This window comes from Stomoxys calcitrans, chromosome 5, assembly GCF_963082655.1.
Source record: "Stomoxys calcitrans chromosome 5, idStoCalc2.1, whole genome shotgun sequence".
Classification (NCBI taxonomy): Eukaryota; Metazoa; Arthropoda; class Insecta; order Diptera; family Muscidae; genus Stomoxys; species Stomoxys calcitrans.
In genome coordinates this window covers 28,061,376-28,082,179 of record NC_081556.1, presented here as the reverse complement: position 1 = coordinate 28,082,179, position 20,804 = coordinate 28,061,376, and the positions used below count along the sequence as shown (strand labels likewise).

Sequence of the window (20,804 nt, the reverse complement as noted above, 5' to 3'; positions counted from 1 at the left end):
TCGCGGGAACGTCATAGTCATTGGTTATTTAAAAGCGCTGCATGTTGACAACTATAACTTAATAACTATGCCTACAGACAACTAGACAATTTTGACTCTGAATGGATGCGAAGAAAGACGATCATTTTATGAGCGTATCAATGGATGGGGAAGCGGAAAAATACTTGAAAGATTCAATTTGAATATGGCAGTATTGCATGTGTGATTTGAAGAATGATGCATATAGCTCAAAAATTTTTTCACCACTGCGAAACGGACCTATTTGGCAGTGAAGGCCAGAGGACTGCGTCCTACCGAACGCCCAAACGATCGGTAGGACGACGAAAATCCTATGGGGACATCCGGATCGTGAAAAGACGAGGCTATTACTGAAAGGGAGGAGTTAGAGGAGGAGGAGGAGCTTTCGGTATGTTAACGGTATTGGAGGCTTCCATAGCGCAGAGGTTAGCACGTCCACCTATGACTCTGAACGCCTGTGTTCGAATCCTGGCGAGACTATCAGAAAAAATTTCAAAAATCCCTCTTGCACTTAGGCATAAGAGCTATAAGAGAGAACAAGCAGCATAGTATTCACCCATAGTTCTGAAGAGGTGCACCCATAGTTACTGAAGAGGTCAATCTCCCACAGCAAACCAGAGAAGTTTTGGCTAAACTACAAAAACGTTATAGCAGAAGCAGCCGGTTAGTCACATACGCAACAGACTGACCGGACATACGCAACAAACTGACAGACTGACAATAACCGTATGGTACATCAATACTAAAAACGATAATACTATTTTTTATCATAAATATTTTTTATTCAAAATCAATTCGTATTGATAAATAAAAACAATTTATATAAAACAGATCAAAAAAATTTGTTCCAAAAAAATTTCTTCTTGCCCTCTACCAGGTTAAACGAGTGGCATGATCAGTTTTTCGCTTAGACATTTTTATATATCCCAGGAATTGCAATTCTGCAACAGCACGGGTAAAACGAGCTCTGAAATATAAAAAAAAAACATACAATTTTAAACCTACTCAAAGACATCTTAACATATCCTAGAAAGACTTACTGTATCTGTGGATCAATTTGTTCCTGATCATCTTCGGTAAAGTCTACAACCGATCGAAAAGCTTGCAACCAATCATAAAGATTAATCATACGACCACATTCCAAATGTAATTTATACATTACTGAGATATCTGGTAAAGTAGCCAGTAATTGTGAATGTTCTCGTAGAGGACAACATTTACATTGTAGATAAAAATGAGGATTATTGAGGGCCATGTGTAAAGCAGCTCGTGGAGCACCTATAATATTGCGCCTTACCGTTGATATATCAGAAAATACAAATAATTCATGCAAAGCTGGAGCCTTTTGCAAGGGACCCAAATGCATTGCCACAATATGTTTTTCAATATAGTCCAGTGTTTCGTGCACAGATTTGGAAAAATCTGATACTGGTTTTTGTTGTTTGGACATTTGCATAAGTTTATCTTTCAAATCCTGCCTCGAAGACAATTGTTTTAGTTCATCCGGGGAGCTGGCTTTAGCTTGATCTTTAGTCTTTATGGACTCGGTACCGGCCATCACAACATTCGTTAATAATTCTTTGACTTGATGCAATTTTTCCATTACAATTTGCTCACAATCTTCTGCTAGCTCCAGTTCTGCCTTAACTTCTTGATTACAGAATTCTTGTGTAGCCTTAATAGCTCTGGATATTTTTGCCACAAACTCATTTTTGGACATAAATGCCAAAACTTTCCAACATTCTCTAAACTCTGGCAGAGAACAGATATCTTTTGCCATACAAGTGGCATATAATTCCCTGCGAAATTTACCCAAAGGACATTTAGGCAAATCCTCCACTAAAACAGTAAGAAATTCCAAAAATATACGCAATGTCATAAAGTAGACATGACAATCACGCAATAGGCTTGGCAGCTTCTTTTTTAGGTAATTATCATCAGTCAATATTGCAATAATGCGTTTGCAATCGTTTATACCCTCCACATAGGGACGGAAGGATAATTGTTTGCGTATAACTTCCATATCCTCATGGGTCATGGCTTTTATTTTGGTTAACGATGAGGAATAGTTGCAGCAAAGCGAGTAAGCATTACCTTGAAAGAAATGCTCCATGAAACAATACTGTAAAAAAAAAAAGAATAAAATGTTATTGAAATCTTTATATTGTAGGGAAAGTACTCACCTTGAAGCCTTGTATGAATCCATTTATGGAAAAGTCGTAATACAAAAAGATATGTGTAAGAAATTTAAAAGCCTTTCCAGAAAGATGGAAGGCATATCTTGGGGACAATATAACTTTCTCAAGAATCTAAAATGAAGGTAATTACTTAAAGTACTTCGTTTTTCATAATATTTTTCGCTGTACATACCTCATTAAGGCCTACGGGGGCCGACTGAGTTTGAAATACTTTTAGTTTTATTTTCGATGTAACATGATATGGCAGAGCATTATGCACCGATGCTATAGAAGTGGCTATACCCAAAATTAACACGAAAGGAAGATCTGTACAATTGGAGCTTAGAATAAGTATTAGATCTTGTAGTATTGCCGAATTGAAACATTCAAAATCGGGTAATATAACTATAAGCATGTGTCGAGATTCATCACCGCCATTTGCTGTTGACGACACAGTGCTTTGACTTTCCTCAGACTCCGATGAAGAATCCTCTTCATTTTGATCTTTCTTTGAGACCTTATTTCGCCTCAGCATAGGCCAATTGTTGCGATACCAACTTTTCAACTGTTTCATGGTGCAGTGGGACTTGCGCAAACGCTTATTATCACGATCTTCATCATCCTCTTGAGGAGATTCAATAAAATTGTAAACCAAAGTCTCAACGGCAGCCTTCAATGAGGAACAATCACGAGATTGTAGCACACATATACTGGCTGAAATTCGCTCACTGATTCGTTGACTCAAGTTATCGAACTGCTCCAAATGGTCTGGCTGATTAATGCCAGTCAATAGGGCGGCAGCTGGCACTATTTCATCCAAGCCCAAATAACTTTCCTCGAATTTACTTTGTTTTACTACATAATCTACCAAATCCTGTAACGTCTTGGCACTACTCTCTTTTTGCAAAGTTTCTATGTGCCTTTGTATCTTACTCCAAGTTTCGGCATAGACTGCATAAAAAGGTTGATCGGTAATTTCTTTGCCCAATATGCTGGTATTATTTGCACTGGCTTTTTTACGCTTTGTTGACTTTTTAGTTTTATCCGCACGAGTAGCTCCATTCTTAAAGACGAAGCAGCCCTTTTAAGGAACACAAGAAGCATTTAAATCCCACATTTTCGTAAATAGAACTTCTTCCATACTTACTTTCGAAACCGAAATAGTTGGATCCATGGCTGAAGAGTGTCTGTATAGCAAATGTGAAACTGCTTCTTTGTAATAATTATTTTGTTAATTGGATTTATGTTGATGTTAGCAATTTATTGGAATTCTAAATAAAGTTTATTCACATTTCACTTGTGTTTTGTTTACTATCCTACTCTCACTTTTGCATATTGGCGTAAAGAGTAAAGAGCCAAAATCTACAACAACAATTCGTTAGTAAACATCAATTCCCCATCAGCTGTTTGCGTTACAATGAGCTTCTCAAACGTTCGAATTTGAAATTGGCGCCTTTTTTTTCGAACAAGAGCTCACATCCTTATTCTTGACATACTTCGCATCACGGTTGTCACAATAATAATAATATACGTGTGCGAACATGAGCAGAGAATATGGGAGAAAGAAGAAAACAACAAAGAGAATGCAGCAAAAATGTGACGTCTTAATACCGTCAAACCTGGCTGACTGTTAACAGTTGTTTGCGTGAGACCACCTTATTAAATCCGCTTTGAATCCCGTTTACACTGCTCATTAAATCCGCACTGCTCACGTTTGCACACGTACACACACACGTAGACAAATTTCTTTGTTTGTGTCAAGGCGGATTTAAGAAGGTTTTCTCAGGCGAACAGCTGTTAACAGCCTGCCAGGTTTGACGGTATTAAGATGACAGATTTTTGTTCGTATTCTTTTTTTTGGTAATCTTCTTTTTCGAACATTCTCTGCATATGTACGCACAAGTATAGACATACGCACACAAATTTCCTTGTGTGCTGGAATCAAAACAGAATAACCCGAAAATGTTGCAACCCCCAATGTGAATCCAATTGGAATGCAATAAAAATGTTGTGTCTTTAACGCGAGTTATTTTACGGCACGGGGAAGACAAAGCAGAAACCCTCTCTTGTATTAGATCTTATGCTCTTTGGATGCGACCTGTCTTATTTGTACAACAACATAAAAATCATACTCTGCTTTAGGGTTGGTATTCTATACTACTTTCGGAATAGTCGCGGAAATTGTTAAATGTTCCGCTCGCGGAATTTGACAGCAATCAAATAATTTTGTTTTCACACCAAAATACGTTTTTTATCTGTGCTTATTGCTTTCTTTATTTAATTTATTTTATGACCAATAAATAAAGGAAAACAAACCATTGAAACCAATAAAACATACAAAGCAATCTTTGCAAGTGTTGCCACTGGTTGCAAGTGTTGCCATTTTCCTCACTATAAGCAGAGTAATACTCTACCGCCTATTTGTAGCCAACGTTCCGCCGACGCTTTTTTATATGGAGTTTGACAGCATTAGCTTTAGATAAGAATTACTTGCTGGCGTACGGCGCATGACGTATGACCCAGGCGGCGCAACTTGCAGTTTATGGATGAGAGGGGAAAGCTGCGGGGTGACATGTTTTTGCCCCTTTTAAACGTTCCCCTCTCATTCACAAACTGGTACAAGAAGAGGAAAACCAAACCAAACAGAAGGAACAACGTCGGGATGTATGGATAAAAACCAAACCATGGACGATGATTTGGATATATACGATGATTTGGACCAATTTCAAGAGCAACAAGAGCAGGTAAGTTTTTCCACAATGGCCAAGAATTACAGAATAATGGAATTATCAAATTCTCACCTCTAGAAATGCAAAGAATTGCAAAATGCCGAGAATCGATACCAGGAATCTCTTAAAACAATAAAAAATTTGGAAGAAGAAAATAAGACGCTGCGAAAGAAACTACAACGCATTGAATTAAGTTTTCAAAGTCTTTTGGATACAGCAAGAAGTGAAATTAAAAGAAAGGATGCAGAAATCGAAAGATTACGAAAAGAGTAAGTTGCGAAATCACTTATCATAATATGGAGACTCATAACGATTTGCCTTCTTTTGCGTTTTAGAAAAGACGACATTTGTTTCAGAAGGAAGATTGCAAATCGTTCAAAGGATTTTGAGCCTACTACATCGTCTCAAAAGATAGTAAAGAATCCTTTTGCTAACAGAACAAGTGCTCAAGAGGATTGTAATGAGTTATCAAAAGTGGAAAATAAAAAGGAAATTGAATCAACTGTACCAGATAGAGGAAGACAAAGGGAAAGAAACTTCGCCGACAAATATCCTGATAGACAACATAACACATCCGGTGAATCTTATTATAATGATAAAAGCAAACGACATAAAGATAGTGGTATTCCCGAAACAGACGATAAATATCAGTATGAACGCAGCAGGGATAGACATCCACAAGACTCTAAAAGGGAACAACGTCGTGAACTCGTCGTTAGAACTCATAATGACCACCGACGAAGAGATAGAGATGCAGACAAACATATTGATGAAAAATACGAGCAACGAAGAGAACGTGAAAGTGAAAGGGATAGGCACCATAGGGACCGTCATAGAAGTCGCAACGATCAAAGTTATCATTCGTTTTCATCCAAAAGTGCTGAACGCATTAGAAGCCCAGATAGCAAATCATTGCATAATACTGAACGTCAGGAAAAGGATGATCACGGTCGTGCTTCTTACACGACGAAAAATAGCAGCACTGACCACTCGTATTCCACAGGCAAAAAAGATAAGCACATAGGGTAAGTTTAATATTTTTATACACATTTTTTAAATAAAAATTTTTAACATAAAAATAAGTTCTTTTAATTGATTAAAAACCTTTTTTAAAAACTAAGAATATTGGGACTAATTCTTATGTAGATATTTGTGTTGAAGATTTTAATCCCTCAAAACTTGTTCATTGGTCAAATTGTAATGAAATTCACTGGAGGCATCACAAAATTTTGCAAGTAAGCGAGATACTTTTAATCCGTTTGCAACTAAACTTTCAGTCTTGCCATATTTCAATTTGTTGTGCAGATATTAAGCTGTCCCCATTCTGAGGTCCAATTTTAAAAAAGAGGAATTCTAGGACAAGAACGTAAATAAAGTATTCCAAGATTCTGGAAGCCGTAAATCGAGTATTTCATGATTTCAGAATCATGAAACAGTTAAATTTCAAAATCATGCAATCCAGAATCATGAAATAGACGCTGTAGGTGAGCATGCTCGTTCCGTCCAAAGGACCGATTGTCTCAAGAACAAGGTGGCCATTGGTTATTTAAAGGCGCCAATAACTCGCCTTGTCATTTCGAGCATCATAGGCACTCAGTATTTGTACAAGAGCCGGTACCGCCCGACCTCTCACTAAAACTCCACTCGATATCGCTGATTGTCCGCGAATGCCGTTGCAGCTTCTCCGTATGGGCATTCGACTATCTGCAACCTGTGGACCCGCCCGGTAGCTCGCAGCTTTTTCATTACGTTAATGGGAGAGACAAAAATATTATCGTTGAACGCTACCTTGCAAGACATTTCTGTCTGTGATGTCCATTGGTTATTTAAATGTGCCAAAAACTCGCCTTGTCATATCGAGACTCCACTCGATGCCTCTGATTGTCCGAGACTAGGTGATGTGTTGTTGTTGCTGTAGTAGCAGTGTGTTGTACATTGAGGCGGCAGCCCTTGCCGATGAAGGAATTCATCGGGTCAATCCGGTACATACAACCGGCTGCCACGGGATTGAGGTGATGTGTAATGCGAGTATATGTGATGTTCTTAGTTATCCAGTGCCAGGTTACCATCTGGTCATCTTTCGAGGCTCCCATAAGGCACAAAGTAATGTAGCATTACTGGGGCACAAAAATATTTCATATGCATTCGGCAGTATTCATTCAGCGTTATAGGGGGACAGTCTATCCTTTCCTTCAATGAACTTACTACTACCAAATTTCCCATAAGTAAGTGGATAACCACCGCTAAAAATGTTTCTGGAATGGATGATAGGTAGACGTTAAGCAGTGCCGGAGATATCACCCCGCCTTGGGGAACTCCCTGTTTAACTCTACGGTGCTTCGACTTCTTATCCCTAAAATCCACAACTCACTATCGACTACACAGATAATTCGCGATCCAGCGTTTCAGGCCTGGCTGCAGGGACGTGTTGGCGATGTCCTCAAGTAGTTTGGCATGGCTGACCGTCACGAAAGCCTTCGATAGGTCCAGTGCCACAAGGACCGTCCTTTCACATGGTCTGGGCTGATTGGCATGCAAAGAAGTTGTTGTGCTATGCCGTCTTCGAAATCCATGCTGATGCTCGGCGAATGGAAATTCTCCTACGAGGTTCGGGAGGAGTAATGCTTTAAGCGTCTTGGCAACTGGTGAGAGAAGGGAGATCGGTGTGTAAAATTTGCAAATTTTGCCCATGAACATTCCACTAAGGAACAGGGGCAAACTTCTCACATATCAATGAGTGCAGTCTGATTCAAGTTTAAGCTCAATGATAGGGGGCCTCCTTATTATAGCCGAGTCCGAACGGCGTGTCGCAGTGCGACACCTCTTTGGAGAGAAGTTTTACATGGCATAGTACCTCAAAAATGTTGCCAGCATTAGGAGGGTAAAACCACCGCTCGAAATTTTTTTCTGATGGTCTCGCCTGGATTCGAACTCATGCGTTCAGCGTCATAGGCGGACATGCTAACCTCTGCGCTACGGTGGCCTACGGTCTGTACGGCTCCCCCAAACTCGTGTCCTTTCCAGTCTTAAGTAGCGAGATTACTCTTCCCATTTTCCAGACATCGGGAACTATAAGAGTGTTCAAAGGAAGGTTGAGGACAGTAGTAAGGTTCCAGGAACATTCCACTAAGAAACAGGCGCAAACTTCTCCCATATCAATGGGTGCAGTCCGATTTAAGTTTAAGCTCAATGATAAGGCGACTGCTTTTTATAGCCGAGACCGAACCGCGTGCCGCAGTGCGGTACCTTTTGGAGATAAGTTTTTACATGGCATAGTACCCCACAAATGTTGACAGCATTATGAGGGGAAAACCACGGCTTATTTTTTTTAATGTCTCTCCAGAATTTGAACCCGGGCGTTCAGCGTCATAGACGGACATGCTAATCTCTGCGATACGGTGGCCTCATTGGATACCCATAGCTATGAAATGTTTTCTTTCCATATCCTCAGCATACTATCTGTATCGGTTACCAGATTCCCGTCTTGGCTCTGCAGGAGGATGTGCCAGTACCAAAGCCATCGATTTGATGTTTAATACATTGGTAGAATTTTCGAACTTCATTTTGGTTCCTAAATTCTCGATTCGCTTTGAAAACTGCCACCATTATTTAAATCTATTCCCATGCTTTTGTCTGAAATTTCTTAATTCTCAATTTTTTTTTCATTTCAGCGAGCAGAGGGAACATTTAAGCAAAACCTCCAATATGAACACCCCTGCCAAAGAAAAAACTAAGCTGTCAACATTTCATACTGACTCCATATTGATTAACAGAAAAGACGAGCAGTGCCAGGATGAAAGCAAAATCGAAGAGGAGGAGAAAATCAAAGGAATTGAAGGCCATAAAACTAAGAAAATTCAATCCAAATATGGTGATGATAAACAACTGACAAATGAAGAACACAAAAGTCATCAACACTCGTTTGTTAAAAATAGTGACATAAAATGTTCAGGCAATAATAATAATGATGCCTACGGCTATACACATAAGCCAAAAGAAAGTTCCAAGGACTGTATCATGAGTAGCAGAGGCACTCAAAGTGTAGCTGACCTTCTATATGACGAGTTTGAGGACACATCGATTGAGCAATCGTATGACAATACGAAAGCACAAGATATCAATGAACTTTTATATGAAAATCTTAATAATGACAACTTGACCAATGTGAAATCTTCTCAAAATCTTTTAACAAAACATCACACACCAAAAAGTGTGGTCTTATTTGAAGCTCTGTTTGGACCATCTCCCAGCAGTGTGGATACCAGTGATAATAACTCTCCAGTTACACCAACAGCAAAGGATGCTCTACCAGAAGCAATATCATCAAGGGAAGAACATAATGATTTGGATGAGGATTTCATTGCTTATCCTGAGAAAAGTGTTGATGTAATGAATAAAACAGAACTTGGGAAATGCTTTGTGGAAAATACCGCTAGTTTACCATCAATTGGAACTATAGATTTAACAGATGAGTTGTTTGGTAGTGATGTTGATACTTTATCATCACTTCAGTCTAATGCGAAGGCAATAAATGAGGGCACTTGTGGTGATGATGGTGGAAGCTCAAAAAAGTCGGCAAGCCCATCTTCATATTTTACAAATATACGAATCCCTGGTCTAGATCTGATATCTGACAAAATGGAGGAAAATAGTGGAGAAGGTACACATTTTCTTTCTTTTTTTAATTCGAATGTGGTTTCAAATTTGGAAGATAAGGAGGTGCATGCTATGAATGTCAGAGAGACTACATCGCAAGAAACGGAAGGCGATGGTAAAACCAAGGATGCAAAAAATGAACACACTGCAATGGAAAGAAATTCGGAAGAAAATGAAAATACATTAACCTCTGTAGAAGATGATTGTACAAAAACAAACATTGCAAGAGAGGGGAGTCCAACTTTACTTTCTGATAAAAATGTCCATAATATTCCTTGCCTGGATTTAACTTCTCCCAGATCTAACTCACTGGGTCAAAATAGTAAGCCAAAAACTAGTTGCCTATCTAAAACAGCTGAAGCTTTAAATGCATCAAAGGTGGAAAATGATATTGTAGCCAAGGAAATACCCCGCTTATCACCATTAAATGATGCAGAAATTCGTGGAACTTTATCGCAGCAATTACTACCTATATTATCTGCAACTTCCCAAGATATAGTGAATCAAAAGGTTTCCTTAAATGAAAAAACTTTGCATACGGTCCTTCAAACTGAAAAAATTGTCAGCTCAATACCCAATGAAGAGCAAAGTGAACATAACTGTATAACAGATGATTCATTATCAACCGCAGAAATACCTACGTCCCAAGAATTTGTTGTTCATGTATCTACTGTGCCGCATATTGACACAGATGAAAAACCCAAAAATTCAGAATCTGTTGCCTCATCTATTTTAACAACTCAGCCCGGTCTTCCATGTTTGAAATCGCCTTCTAGGCTAAGCTCTTCAACACTTGGTATGTTTAGCCTATTATCTCCTAGGGCAGCAAATCATATACCATGTCTGGATTTGACGTCCTCACCCGAAACAATTACAAGTCCCCTCAAATCTGTGGCTACTCCTGAAAAGATTATTACAGCAAAAAATCAAAACTCAAATTGCATCTCTGTGGGCTCAATCTTTACTAGCAACAAAGAAATTTCTCGCTCTTTAGATAGTGATGGTGCCCAATTGGCTGTTAAGACAAAAAAATCCACAGAAAATCTGGCCAAATCTGAAGCCAAATTAGGGAAGCTGAAAAATGTACAGCCTAATACCTCAACTGTTTTAACAAAAAAGCCTGAGCTTCAAACAGCTTTTTCGGATCAAAGTCGCTCATTACATGGTGATGATGCCCACTTGGCAGATGAGGCAAAAACATCCACAGAAGATTTGGCCAATGATCAATCTGAAGCCATATTAGAGAAGCTTAAAAATGTAGAGTCTAATACCTCGACTAATTTAAGGAAACAGCCTTACCTTCAGGCAGCTTTTTCTGATCAAAGTTTTAGCTCACCATCTAGACAAAGTCCTTCTTTAGAACATGATGCTGGTAACCTCTCATCTCCAAAGGCACGAATTGGTATACCTTGTCTGGATTTAACTTCCTCCCCGGATGGTACAATTCACATTCCAAATGCCTTAGATTCTAGATCAAATTCTTTGGAAGGGAGTGATAAATCAATCCATACTACCAAAACATATAAAACACATTTTCCGGATTCGGTGTTGATAGCTAAGACTAGTGACATGCTGCCACCAGCCTCACCATCTATGTCTCCTTTAAGGAATGTGGGAGCAAATCACATTGAAAACATTTTATTTAGTCCTCAAGCAGAAGCAACTCCAGCTAGCTTGGATTTAACATCTCCAGAATCAATAAAATCTTTGAAAGGAATTGAAAATGCCTATAAATCTCTGGAAATCGGAGTACCCAAGACAGCGGACATACTATCTCCAGCGTCACCATCTTTGTCTCCATTAAAGAATGTGGAAATATATCACCTTGAGAAGCCCTTAGCTAGCCCCAAAACAATGGCAACTACAGCTTGCTTGGATTTAACATCTCCAGAATCAAGTAAATCTTTAAAAGGAATTGAAAGTACCAATAAATGTCTGAAAATCATAGTACCCAAGACAGCGGACATACTATCTCCAGCGTCACCATCTATGTCTCCATTACAGAATGTGGAAATATATCACCTTGAGAAGCCCTTAGCTAGTCCCAAAACAATGGTAACTACAGCCAGCTTGGAAATTGCCCACAAATCTCTGGAAATCATAGAAAGTTCAAGTCCATATGAAAGCTCAGCAAATGCTCAAAATAAATGTTCTCTTCAAAATGAAGTTAAGATTTCTGATATAAATGCCAATAATAGCAAGGGATTGAAATCTATGCATAAAATTGATGGCAGTGCAAGCAATTCCGCAGGTTCAACTCGTAATCAAGTAATTTCATCTTCCCGGGAAACTCTTTCATCTGGTTTGGCAATATTAAACGTATCGCCAAAAATCCCCGTATACACATTGAGCGAGTCTCCAACAGATCTGCCTCTAATTAGGAAGTCATCACCAAATTTGTCTGACATCAAGTCCATTAGCAATGCCGAATCATTTTTGACAGAGGTAAATGAGGAGGTCAATGATGATGGAGAAAATGGTGCTGAAAATGAAGAGGTATCGAATACACCTGACTTCAGCCACAAGAATGTATCAAATTTTCCAGACCAGCAAAAAATAACATCTCAACAGGATCATGCCACTGAAGATGGTCAAGCAGGGAAAGTTGTAACAATGGACATTAAAAATTGTATCGAATTTGACAAATTGGACTCCAATGTCTTGGAATTTAAAGAAATTAGCAAAACTAAAAATGATGCTGGTTTAGAAGTTACCAATAAACCACCAGAAAATGTTACTGATACAGAGAACCAAAATCTTGTTCCCTCTGAGAAAGACCAAGCAAATTCAATAGTGCGAAAGAACAACAAAGGCGATAAAAAACACTCACTTGAAAGCTACTCGCTTAACGCTTCAACAGTTGAAGCTCAATGTGCCAATGAGGCAGAATCATCATTAGATTTGTGTACAACAAAATCCAGCTTTGCAAAACCTACAGAAAGTATAAATGATACAAATGGGGAAGTTGAAGTTGAGTTTTCCCCAGCAGACATTAAAGAGAGAGATTTCTCCCATACAAAGGGATTTGAAAACTTTGATAGCATTTCAAATACCTCTTCCATCCAAACAGCCATAACAGAATTTGAGTCGGTAAAAGACAATAACAGCATAAAATTATGTGAAGACGCTACAAAGGTTGCTGCAACTAATAAAGAGTTCATATATGAAACTAAATTGTCCGACGCTAATGAAGATGAGGCCAAATCTTCAACAGGTTATTATTCATTAAAAGTTTCGGATGATGATGACGATGATGCTATAAATATCACAAACTCATCAACCTCCAACATCGGTGCTGTGGTTATAAACACCCAAAATCACCATTCTCCTACCACAGAGACCATGGTTGCCACACTTTTAGATGCGGGAACCTCGGAAATATCTGGAAAAGATAGTGACTCCGATGAATTGGTGATATCTGAAGAAGTGCTGAAAAATTCTCAAACAAAAGATTATGAGAAAGACTTGCAAAAATCAACGATTACAAATTTACATGACGAGGGCAATGGAAAACATGCTCTGGCAATGCCAGAAACTAGAAATAAGAACATCAATGAATCCAAAGCAAAATGTTTGACAACTCTTTCCGATGTTGTTGTAGCAGCCTTGGAAATCTCTGAAAAAGACAGTGACTCCGATGAATTGGTGATTTCTGAAGAAGTTTTAAAAGATTCGCAATCCAAAGAGTATGACAAAGAAATGGAAAATTCAAAAAGTAAAAATTCACTTAAAGAGGGCGGAGGAAAACTGTTGGAAAACACTGATATCAAAGAAAAAGCTAAAGAATATGAAAAGAATGAACAAACATCAAATAGTCTTACATCTCTCAAAAGCAATGTTAAGGAGTTACCTGAGAATACTCAAGTCAATAATGCAAGTTTGAACAATAACTTAGGTAACTCCTCAGAAACCAAAGAAAACTTGCTTAATCTTTCCAATTCTATGCCAGAAGAAAAAGTCAAAACCTTTGTAAAGGAAATAAAATCTAACAAAAAACCCAATAGCTTGCAAGACAAAGCTGAGACTCAACGAATGCTTGCAAAAGAGTTTCATAATGGTAAAAATCCAACAATGACCCACCTATCCACCCTACAGACTTTAGACTCAAAGTCAACGTTTGTTAATACACAACAAAATAAAACGCCAACGCATATACTGCGTTTACAAGAAGACTATTTGAATGTCATACAAAAGCCTAACATCCATGAAGACACTACAACAACAACAACAGGTTCAAATAATGAAAACTCAAAAGTTGTTTCAAAACCTCAGCCTGAACCAGCTAACATTTCTAAGGATATTGATGCCAATAATACTGAACCAAAGCCACCCTCTGGACAATACACAAATTCACTAAAATCTCTAAATTTAATAGACTCCTACAACAAGCCTAGCAGTTTACCCTCAGTTGCAATTAACAGTCCTACTCCTTCAAATTTTAGTGGTATATTTTCCAAAAACTTTTTCGACTCCTATGAAGAGACCATAAAAAATAAGAGAAAATCTCCCAAGTCCAAGGAATATATTTTGCCAGCAGCCAGCGTTTTGTGTACAATAAACAATTTGAAAAATGCCACCAAGAAAAAACCAACAGGCATTATAAACAAGAAATTACACTGGGAATTATTGGACAATAAAAACGATATGTTGGAGGTTGAAGATGACAGCGATGCTGATAGTACCGATGAAGATAAAGAAGAGAATATCAAGCAAATTGATTTAAAACCATTGGCAAATGAATCAAACATCTTGAAGGCCTTGAAATGTCTGAATCCAGCTTTTGGCAAGCCAATTATGATAGCCAGAAGGTATACTATAGATACATTGCCCCTAGACGAAGCCGTGCCTCAATGCCAACCACGGGAAGAGCAGCAAAAACTAAATCCCTTGAGTAAATCCTTATTAAACCTTAAAGAACAATCTTGCGCTGAAGATTTGAATCCTTGTGAATCTGTGACAACATCCAAGAAACTGAAGAAAACCAAAAAACCACCTCAAAGTTCTACGGAAAGTACAATGGTTAAAAAGAAGCAAACTTTAAAATCTCCCCCCTTGAAAGGCCAAGGCAAAATTATAAAGCAAAAAGCCAAACCCAAGACTAATGCAAAAAAGACTTTACAAATAAAAAAATCTAAACAAGTTTTGGAGCAAAAAACTAAAGCCAATACCACCATAGAACATCAATATTCTACAAGTCTGCAAAGTAACAATAACAATATGCATCTGAGTTCCCTGCTAAAGGTCTCCAGTACTGTTCGCGGTAATCTTCCAAAAATTGACCTCATTCAAGTTCAAGATTTTCAAGAATTGCTTCACAAAGATAAAAATTCCAATCAATCATCGGTAGAAATTGGCTACCATACGAGTCCAAATGAAATACCAATGAAACAGTTGCCCGTAAATGACCATCGAGAGGAACAGCAAATTTCAACTCAGCATCAAGTACATCATAATGATGATATCACAAATGTCAACTCTCCCAGCAATATTGAAAATAAAATGTCAAATAGCCCCCATGCCTTAGTATGTCTGGAAGATCCAGTTTCAGAGGAAAGTGAAAACAGTGGTAATGATTCGAACGACAATGCCCTAAAGATAAAGGACAGCGTAGAAGGCCAAGCAACAGAAGACTGTACAGCCAAATCTGGTGAGTTTTTTTTACCCAATATAATAGGGTGGGAAGATATCCTAACTTTGTTATTTGAACCCGTAAAGTAGAAACAATGATTTATGATCCCATAAAGAAGATAAGTTGAGGCAATCTTGGAGCATAGGAATTATTAGAAAAAACTCTTGTTGTTGTTGTTGTAGCAGTTTATTGTGTTCTATCTTTCGTCTGCTTGATTCTGTTGAGTGTCAAGGCCCAGGAACTCTGCGACTAAGATGGGGTGCATCCACAGGCATCTGGGTCTGAGTCGAGTGGGTCTGGCCGGGCAGTTAAACAGGTGACGTGTATTGTGCGGTCTCTGGTTACAATCGGGACATAGATCTTGTACATTGGCATCAATCCTTGCTCTGTAGGAGTTGAGGCGGCTGCATCTGCCGGAACGTAATTGAGCCAAAACTCTGGTTTGCCGGGGGAGGTCAATTTCTTCAGGTGCAATGGGAAGCGATCGTTCTCCAAGGACTACATTCACCCGGTAGCCATTTACCGCATCTGTTACCGTGTCTGCATGAATGTTGTCTAGACCTGCTTGATATGCCGCTGGATCTAGAGGTTCTCTCTTGTAGCGCTGAACATCACGCTCTAGATCATGTAGATCTACCTTAAGGCCTCTGGGCGGTGGATATCTATCCACAAGATGATAAAGAGGTATTGCTTAGACATCATGTAGTTATGTCTTGTCGCATTGGTAGGATCTTTGTCTCCTGATGGAGGTGGTCCACATAAGAACTGAGGAAACAGCCCGTCGCAGTTCGGAGGGCGGCATTCTGACAGATCTGAATATTATTCCACTGCGTGTCACAAAGTTGACGACACCACACTGGCGCTGCATAGCTTACCACAGACCGGCCAATTGCTTTGCACGTGGTCAACATGGTTTCTTTGTCTGCACCTCAAGTGCTGCCAGCAAGTGACTTGAGGACCTTGTTTCCACTTTTGACTTTATCGCAAATTGCTGTGGCATGTGGGGAGAATGTAAGTATAAGTATTTTGGGACACTTGATGGTCGGAATCATTTCTCCATCGGCCATCACAGTCAGCTCAGTATGCACCTCAGGGTGAATGGATTGAGCTGAAATTTTGAAATTTTGCTTTGCAAAGTTATTTGGATAGGATAGATAAAGAAAAATAGCACTGGAAACAAAAAACGTACATTTGGTGCCAAAATTGGTACCATTTGGTATTTTTTTAACGGATTTCGCTAGAGCTCTGAAATTTGGCATGTAGGTACAAATAGGGAATATATGGCGGGTGACATAGAGTCCTGAAATTTGGGATACAGGAACATCTTGGCAGTATATGTTAGGTGACTAGAAGATTTTTTTGAAATTCGTACATGTACCAAAATGTACAAAATGGTACTTTCTTTATATATTGAGCAACAACTCTCAAAGTAAGGATAAGATTGAGCTAGAGCTCTAAAATTTGGGTTACAGGTGGACCTAGGCAATATATATTGTGCGACTAAAAGAGTTTTTTGGAATTCGACCATTTATGTACTAAAACGTCCAAAACTGCACTTTTTAACAGATTCAGCTAGAGGCGTTAAATTTGGGAAATATTTTAAGCGACAGCAAATATTTTTCGACTAGGAGATTTTTTTTTGAAATTCGTACGTTTGGATACTTAAAACGTACAAAATGGTATTTTCTTCACGGTTAGGTATAAGCTTCTCAAATTTGGGATACAGTTACAACTTGACGTTGGGTTTAGCATCGGGTATAGCGAAGCGACTATATCAAATTCGAACCGATTCATTGTGTGAGAGACTTTCATGAGAGGTTAGAGTTCCCAATATCGCAAAAGTTTTTTTTTGCAAAATTTTGTGCGGCTTTTTTATTTTAGATATAATTAAGAACTTCCATCACTTCTTTTTAGAGAAATCAAAAATATCACAAACAGACATTATGAATACGTTCAAAAGCGATTTGGGCCGTCCGTTTGACCAATTTCCATAATTTTTCAATCCATACGACAAAATTTTGGTAAAATAAGCCCAAAACGGTAACTCTGGTCGGTCATTCGGGGAAAATGTCGGATTAGTGTAGCCGTTTACTTGCCTTAAAATGAATTTCCCGTTATGCTATCATTAACTTATCTGTTTACAGCTTTTCCAAGTCTCACGACAATTTTAGGGATTTTACTGGCTAAATAATAAAAAAAAAATATCCTTGAAATATAATTATTTTCATTTCAGTTAACACCACATTTAACACACCACCTAAGAAGCTAAAGGATGATGATGACCAACCCGGAGCCTCTACTACTACTGAACTCGAGGAAAGTTTTCCCAAAGAAAGCGAGAGTCCAAATGTAGTATCTCCTGTTTACAATAAGCAGAATTCCTCTGATGAACAAAATTCTTCTTGGGCTGAAAATTCGGAGCCAGAATGCAATAAGTATCTTAAAGAAGATGAAATTACCAGCACAAAGCAAACAGATTCCCCAAGTAAAGGAAAGGAACAAGCAAAAGAGGATAATAAAAAACATAAATTAGACGATGTAGAAGCTTCCACCACAAAACTTATTAAAAACTCATTGACCAAGGATAACAATAAAATTAACAAAGTCCCTGACAGCAAAAAATCGATGGTCAACCAAAAAAAGGTAGAAGTATCTTTAGAAGATATTGGTGTTAACTTGCAACCATTTAAAGCCAATTTGTCCTCATTTCGTATACCGAAAATTAAGAAAAATATTGAAGGAGAGACAACAGCCACAGCTTCTAATGCACACTCGCCAAGCAAAGGCAACACAATGGGGTGCAAACAAGAGCAACCTTCTACAAGCGCAGTGGTGAAAGACGAAATAGGGAGAGTTCAAAAGGAGCAAAAGTTGGAGGCAGCTAGCATAAAAGTGCGTCGAAAATCTGTAAATACGCATAGAAGAACAAGGGACCCTAGCAGTGAATATGAGTTCAGAGGAGATAATAGGATAGACAATAGATCTTCTCCTTCGGCATACAATAAAACTAAATCTCTAAATCTCAACGAAAATGAGAACATAAAGGACAATGACGTTGGCATATCCGAAAAAGCAATTTATGAAGTTGAGAAATCTGAACTATTAACACATGCATGCTTGCCCAACGATAATGTGAAACAACCAATGCGTAGAAAATCTTTATATGCTGAAAAGATAGACGTAGAGTCCAGTGTTAAACGTGACAAACCATTAAAGGCTAGGCGAAAATCAATGTATGTTGAAAGCAAGGCATTCAGTGAGCCTACTATGGAAAACAAACTTTCCAATCCAGAAAAGATGCAACCAACTAAATCTCGACGTAAATCTATGTATGTTGAAGACAAATCAATAACAAAAGCCAATTCTACTTGCCCTGATAAGCTTTCGAATGTTCAGAATGGCATTAATGCTGAAAAGTCCATGACTCTGGAGAAACCTGACCCCTTTATGAAAGAAAAGCCTAAAAAGATGAGACGAAAGTCTATGTATGCCGAGGCACCCCATATATCAACCGAAGATAATGAGCAATATGAAGATACTATACCTTTACAACAACTGATAATACATCGGAAATCTATGGTTACGGCTAGAGAATCTATGGGAAAAACAAACCAATTGACAGCTAGTAATAAAACTGAAATTGAAGATGGTCCTTACAGCTCAACTCCAAAAAGCAAGCAAAAATTTTCTTCCAGAGATCCTCGAGACAAGCCTAAGTTGGAACTTACACATTTGAGTTCCCAAATTGGCATGGACTCAAAAACAGAAATCCCAAATAAATTGAAAAAGTCTGAGCTTCCCCTAAATGTGAACAAGACTTTACGATGTCGCAGTAAATCAATGTATTGCGAAAAAATTGCCAACGAACTGCAAACAGATGTTAAGGAAATGGATCAACCAGTTGTTCATAATAAAGATAATAACAATCAATTGGTTACTGATACATCAAACATAAGGGTTTGTGACAAGACAACTGCAAATTCTCAGCAACGTATATTGGATTCCAGTGGGAATACAACTCCGACTTCATCTATAACCCCCATAGCACCTGTGATAGAAACTTTGGCAACTAATGCAAATTCTCAACCTTCCAATGTTCCTGCCATCACCAAGAAAAAGAAACGTAAACGTCGCATTGTAAGGGTTGTGAGTGTATCATATGAAGATCCCCATATTGCCAAGAAGTTTAAAGAGTCCATAGTCGATGATGTTAATTCCACATCACCTGCTTCATCCAGTTTTAGCCATCCCATATTTCATACTCAAGTACGGGATGAACAACAACCTGATGTCAACAACTTAACTCCTTTATCGCATGATGATCGTTTTAGAGAAATCGATGCGAACATGCAGGATATGTTCTATTCACCTCAACACGAATCCTGCGAACTTAAGTCTAAATCCCAAACAGCCTTAGATACTTCCACATCGCTATCTTTAACGGCTTCATTGAATGTATCTAAACATAATTTAACCATAGAAGAAACCATTTGTTCCACTAAAGAAACTGACCAAAGTTCCGCCATCATATCTAATGAATTGCAGAATACCAGTTCTACAAATACCACCGCAACAACGTCGTTGAATCAAAGCGGCGATACCACCAAGCACGTGACACTAGGCTCTTCGCAGTATCGCTTCGAAAAAGTCTCAGAAAATGTTGTTAATCTCTTCATATCACGCAAACGTAAGCGTAAACGTACTTCACAAACTTAAGTATTGAAATATTTTCTTTTCAATTATTCTATTGTAATACATGTTTATTTATTTAAAAAAAATACATTCAATATTTCTCAAAAGGATTTTTTTCGTTCGAGTTTAAACCTACAAATACAATACATAACATTTTAATACATACGTAGATTTTGTATATATATACACACATGAATACATAAAAATCTTAATTTTAGGTTTGTTACTAAAGTTCGTTTCTTGTTTTTACTTGCTAAAAGAAAATTACTTCATTTAAGTATAAACAAACAAATAAATAATCGAATCAAATTTGATACGGAATAAATATAAAATAAGTGGTATAAATGGTGTATTTGGATTGAAAACAAATGAATGGTAATGTATGTAGGTTAGTTTTGGTTGAAGGACTGGAGCCTGGCAACTGGAGTTGCCAACCGCTTCACTTGGACCACTTTGCCGCATTGTGTGTCTTAGAGAGAAATGAAAAGTAAGAATGAAAAACACAAATAGAGAGAGAGGTGAGCGAGGTAAGAGACAGAGAGAGAGAGGTAAGGTAGTGAGAGAGGGAAGAGAGAGGGATGAGAGAGATCCGCACTGTCTGCCTCTGCAAGTTCATACAAAAGTCCAGAATGACTAGGAGGTCGAACGACTAGAAGAGAGCTTAGAAAAAGAAAAAAAAAAAAAGTTTCCCTAATTATCCTACGCCATCTCCCCGCGATTGCGGGGCATTGTCACAACAGATGCTTTACTATCTCCAACTTCTCATCTCCACAGCCCCAGCAGAAATCCTCCTCGTCCAGAGATCATAGCGATGTAAGCGACTTGATATCGCAGAAGCAGGTCGCAACCTAGGCCACAGGGCCTTTGCCATCCTGCAGCCCGCAGCGCCTGCCCATTCCAAGT

General features: G+C 38.4%; 2 protein-coding genes across 2 annotated transcripts; one reads left to right on the top strand and one right to left on the bottom strand.

The window, feature by feature from the left end:
• Positions 1-775: 775 nt before the first annotated feature.
• Positions 776-3,549, bottom strand: LOC106092184 (origin recognition complex subunit 3). Its single transcript, XM_013258956.2, has 5 exons — positions 3,343-3,549; positions 2,389-3,276; positions 2,202-2,327; positions 1,059-2,140; positions 776-985 (listed from the first exon to the last, which is right to left on the bottom strand). Exons 1-5 carry the CDS (start codon positions 3,367-3,369, stop codon positions 889-891), a joined length of 2,220 nt encoding a protein of 739 aa, XP_013114410.2. The 5' UTR covers positions 3,370-3,549; the 3' UTR covers positions 776-888.
• Positions 3,550-4,817: 1,268 nt separating this feature from the next.
• On the top strand, positions 4,818-20,138 carry LOC106092189 (uncharacterized). The gene is made up of 5 exons (XM_013258964.2): positions 4,818-4,939; positions 5,003-5,193; positions 5,260-5,949; positions 8,596-15,227; positions 17,443-20,138. Exons 1-5 carry the CDS (start codon positions 4,862-4,864, stop codon positions 19,923-19,925), a joined length of 10,074 nt encoding a protein of 3,357 aa, XP_013114418.2. The 5' UTR covers positions 4,818-4,861; the 3' UTR covers positions 19,926-20,138.
• The last annotated feature ends 666 nt before the right edge of the window (positions 20,139-20,804 follow it).

What these genes read in the sequence shown, in the direction of transcription:
- LOC106092184 (XM_013258956.2), bottom strand. Translation starts at nt 3,369, where the DNA reads ATGGATCCAACTATTTCGGTTTCGAAA. An exon ending in CCCCCGTAGGCCTTAATGAG is followed by an intron (nt 2,328 to 2,388) that starts GTATGTACAGCG and finishes CCTTCATTTTAG; the next exon opens with ATTCTTGAGAAAGTTATATT. An exon ending in GATTCATACAAGGCTTCAAG is followed by an intron (nt 2,141 to 2,201) that starts GTGAGTACTTTC and finishes TTTTTTTTACAG; the next exon opens with TATTGTTTCATGGAGCATTT.
- LOC106092189 (XM_013258964.2), top strand. Translation starts at nt 4,862, where the DNA reads ATGGATAAAAACCAAACCATGGACGATGATTTGGATATATACGATGAT. An exon ending in TTCAAGAGCAACAAGAGCAG is followed by an intron (nt 4,940 to 5,002) that starts GTAAGTTTTTCC and finishes TCTCACCTCTAG; the next exon opens with AAATGCAAAGAATTGCAAAA. An exon ending in ATCGAAAGATTACGAAAAGA is followed by an intron (nt 5,194 to 5,259) that starts GTAAGTTGCGAA and finishes TTTGCGTTTTAG; the next exon opens with AAAAGACGACATTTGTTTCA.